This window comes from Helicoverpa zea, chromosome 12 (assembly GCF_022581195.2).
Source record: "Helicoverpa zea isolate HzStark_Cry1AcR chromosome 12, ilHelZeax1.1, whole genome shotgun sequence".
Taxonomy (NCBI): Eukaryota; Metazoa; Arthropoda; class Insecta; order Lepidoptera; family Noctuidae; genus Helicoverpa; species Helicoverpa zea.
Window position 1 is genome coordinate 1 of NC_061463.1, and position 4,438 is coordinate 4,438.

Genomic DNA, 4,438 nt, shown 5'->3' on the forward strand with positions numbered 1-4,438 from the left:
TCCCGTGCCCGCTCTTCCTCGCGCCACCGATACAGCGACGCGAGTACTTTAGCCTCTAGGTCCCAGGGCGGGGATCCGGCCAGGACGCAAGCCGCCTCGTAGGAAATCGTGCGATACCCGCGGACGACTCTGACGGCCATCGCCCTCTGCGGTCTGCGCAGAATGGCTAGAGTGCTGGCCGCCAGGTCCATCGCCCACACAGGGGCCCCATATAGGGCCATGGACCGCACGATTCCCACGTACAACCGCCTACAGGCGGCGCTCGGGCCCCCCATGTTAGGAAGCAACGTTGACAGCGCGCCCGCTGCACCCATCAGCTTGGGCACCAGCCGCCGGAAGTGGGGGCCGAATTCCCATCGGCTGTCGAGCACCAATCCCAGATACTTCATGGTGGACTCGACAGCTATCCGGGCCCCACCGACCACGATGTGTGATCCCGACGGCGGCGCGCGTCGGGGGCCATGAAACACCATGGCCTCCGACTTGTTGAGGGCCACCTCCAGGCCCAGGCGCCGGATGCGGTTCACCACCTGTGACACCGCAGCCGTGGCTATCAACGCTGCTTCCCTGTGCGAGCTCCCCCGGGAACCTAACCTAACCTAACCTAACCTAACCTAACCTAACCTTTTTTTTTTTTTTTTTTTTTCTCGGGGGGAAATCCTCATGGACTTCCTCCGCCTGGGGAGAGGCGGAGGGGTGTGCCGGACTCTTACCGGCTAAAACCCCCCTGTGTCCTCCTTACACGTGGGCGCGGGGCCGCGGGAATCCAAATTCTTCCGCAGCCCCGCACTGGTGCTGGCCCGCCTTGCGGGCCTCGCCTCGGGCACGGGGGAGTGAGGTGTTAAACTCCCCCGTGCAACGCCTCAGAGGCGCGCGTCGACACCCGCGCGCGCCTCCGCCTCGGGTCCGTTGAATAGGGGGCGGGGACTTCCCCAAGTCCTTCGCCCCTGGACCCGTTCATGGGGGGCGGAAGAGGGCGTTGTCTGCCCTCCTCCGGCGCCCGGAGCGCCTGCTGCGGGCGGGATCGGCAGTTGAAATCTCCCTCTCCCGTTCCGCAGCTTCCTTCTGCGACATCACGTCCTCGCAGAAGGACACCACTGCGTCCCACGACTCTGCGCTGCCGACCATCTTCCGTACCACGGCCGGCAGCGACAGATCGCCTCCTACTTCATTTGTGAGGACACGGCGCTGCTCCTCCCAAGCAACACACTGAACGAACGTGTGTTGCGCCGTGTCCTCCCCGCCATGGACGCAGTGGTGGCACCGAGCGTCCGGCTCCCTGCCTATGCGACACAGGTACTTGCCGAAGCAGCCGTGCCCCGACAGCACTTGCGTCACCCTGAACGACAGGGAGCCGTGCCTTCTCCCGAGCCAGTCGTCGAGCACTGGCCGGATCGCCTCGACGGTGGCGAGGCCGGCGGTAGGGCGCAGAAGCCTCTGCCGCCATTCCGCCACCAAGACCTGACGGAGCTCTGCTCGGCGCTGCGCTATCTGCCGCTGCACCGGCCTCGAGTCCCGTGCCCGCTCTTCCTCGCGCCACCGATACAGCGACGCGAGTACTTTAGCCTGTGGCGATGCTACCGCGCCTACTGCGCTACTTGGACCGCCACCTTATATATTTTCAACTTGGACCACACACAAAAATCATACGATCATCATACGATCCTTTGTGCGCGCGAGTGCATCTGTCCGCGCGCTTACACGTGCCACTACCATGCACCGGGCGCGTGATATTTGTATGGACAGCGGCGGCTACGACCTTGAGCGACGGGACGCAGCGTGCACCGCCGGAGGGGCGAAGGATCGCCGTGTCGCCGCGCACGCCAGTGTTCGGAAGACAGGCTGCTAGCCACACGCGTCGCGCTTAACTTGCTCGCTTAAATATTTCATGTTTGCTAAGTCACCTGTAATTTCATTTAGTGCATAATACAATATATTGATTCATTTTAGTAATATAAAATTCATTGCTTTTCCTTCCGACTACATTCTTTCTCTCATTCTTTTCGCTTTCGTTTCGCTTATATACGCGTACGCCTAATATTATCAGTACGGGTTCGAGTCCCGTCGGTGGAAATCGACGTATTTCTACATTGGTGACCCCGACGTGATCCGAAGAAACAGAAGAAGCGGTGGTACCGGAATAGTGAAGTTACTGCACGTCGAAAAATTGTTTACCTGCATCGGGGTTGGTACAAGTGATTAGCGGTGAGCGTTTAAATATTTTTAATAAATTTCGAAGAAGTGAAGATGTCTCAGGCTGAGCGTTTTAGTGATGCTGAATCTAAAGAGAGTAACGTAGTGCCGCAACGAGAAGTTGCTAGAGTAGGGGTATCTTGCCCACCATTTTGTCCTGAGGAGCCCGCGTTTTGGTTCGCACAATTAGAAGGACAATTTGTGCTTTCAAGGATAACTAGTGACACTAGTAAATTTTACACTGTTACCACGCAGCTAGAGACTAAATATGCACTACAAGTTAAGGACATAATCACTAACCCTCCTGAGACAAACAAGTACCTTAAACTAAAGACAGAGCTGATCAACCGTCTATCCGCCTCACAAGAGAAGCGCACACAGCAACTTTTAATTCACGAGGAGCTTGGTGATAGGAGACCATCTCAGTTTCTCCGCCATTTGCAAAATTTAGCAGGTCCTTCTGGTGCATCCGATTTTGTCAAAAGTATATGGACAAGTCGCTTACCACAGAACATACAAACTGTCATTGCTTCACAGATCGCCGATTTACAGGTCGAGCAACTAGCTGAGATCGCGGACAGGGTGCATGAGATAGCACCGTCGACCCCGCAAGTTGCTTCCGCTAGCGTTCCTGCCTCCGAGTTGGCTAAACAAGTGAGCGAGCTGACCAAGCAAGTTGCCCTACTGACAACGAGGCTCGATAAGCAAGACAGGAGACAGTCACGACCCCGCTCACGCTCACGCTCCCGCTCACAATCCCGATACAGAAGGTATGACCGCCCTAGCAGCTTTAGACGTCAGCAACAGCCTCCCGATCATCCGCATTGCTACTACCACTACACGTTCGGTGATAAGGCTAGGAAGTGTAAGCAGCCATGCACATATAAGTCGGAAAACGCAGCGGGCAGTCGCAAGTAGCGGCCAACGACTGTCCTTCTTCCTCATCAGGCCGTTTGTTCATAACCGACCGTGCGACCAAGATGCAGTTCCTGGTAGATACTGGCTCTGATCTTTGTGTCTTTCCCCGGTCAGCAGTTAAGACGCCAGTAAAACAATCAAAATTTGATTTAGTAGCTGCTAACAATACTGTCATTCACACTTTTGGTCCGATACAGCTACAACTCAACCTAGGTCTTCGCAGGAACTACACCTGGAGGTTTACGATAGCTGATGTGTCACGTGCTATCATTGGCGTAGACTTTCTTAGTTTCTACAACTTACTCGTCGACTGCAGGAACCAGCGCTTGATAGACAATGTAACGTCGCTATCAGTTGCTGGAGTACGTTGTAAGGGTACCGACGACGTCGCATCCGTAAAGGCCGTAAGAGGAGAGACAGCCTACCACGATATTCTGCGCGAGTATCCGGAGATAACGCGGCCTCCAGGTACTCATCTACCGGGTAAGCATAACACTATGCATTTTATAAGGACGACGCCTGGCCCTCCGGTATCATGTAAACCCCGACGCCTAGATCCCGTGCGTCACATGGCAGCTAAAAAGGAGTTTGAAGACATGCTCGCGAGCGGGATGGCCAGAAGATCAGAGAGTCCGTGGTCAGCACCTCTCCACATGGTACGAAAGAAGGATGATGGATGGCGACCGTGCGGTGACTATAGAGCACTCAATGCCAGGACAATACCAGATCGATACCCTATCCGTCACATTCATGATTTTTCTTATCAGCTAGCAGGATGTACAATCTTCTCAACGATAGATCTAGTTAAGGCATACAATCAGATTGCTATAAATCCTGATGACATAGCAAAGACCGCCATTACAACACCGTTTGGCCTATATGAATTTATGTATATGACTTTTGGCTTGCGGAATGCTGCACAAACATTTCAGAGATTTATCGATGAGGTGTTGCTCGGGCTAGACTTTTGCTACGGGTACATCGATGACATCTTGGTGTACTCGCGAACCCCCGAGCAGCACAAGCAGCATTTACGGCAGCTGTTCCAGCGCCTGAAAGACTATGGCATTGTGGTAAACACAGCAAAGTGCAATATTGGACGCTCCGAGGTAACTTTCCTAGGATACCAGGTTTCAGCAGCGGGTACGAAGCCCTTAGAAAGTAAGATACAGGCTATCCAGGACTATCCAGTCCCCACAACGGTGAAGGATTTACGAAGGTTTTTGGGCATGGTAAACTTCTACCATCGGTTTATTCCTCAAGCAGCCAAACTTCAAGCCCCTTTAAATGCCGTGCTCGCTGGTCCTAAAATAAAAGGCAACCATCC

The 4,438-nt window shown here is 54.2% G+C and overlaps 1 protein-coding gene across 1 annotated transcript; it reads left to right on the plus strand.

Moving 5' to 3' along the window:
* Nucleotides 1–2,247: 2,247 nt before the first annotated feature.
* Nucleotides 2,248–3,111, plus strand: LOC124635035. Its single transcript, XM_047170789.1, has one exon. The coding sequence runs from the start codon at nt 2,248–2,250 to the stop codon at nt 3,109–3,111; it is 864 nt and encodes a 287-aa protein (XP_047026745.1).
* Nucleotides 3,112–4,438: the final 1,327 nt, after the last annotated feature.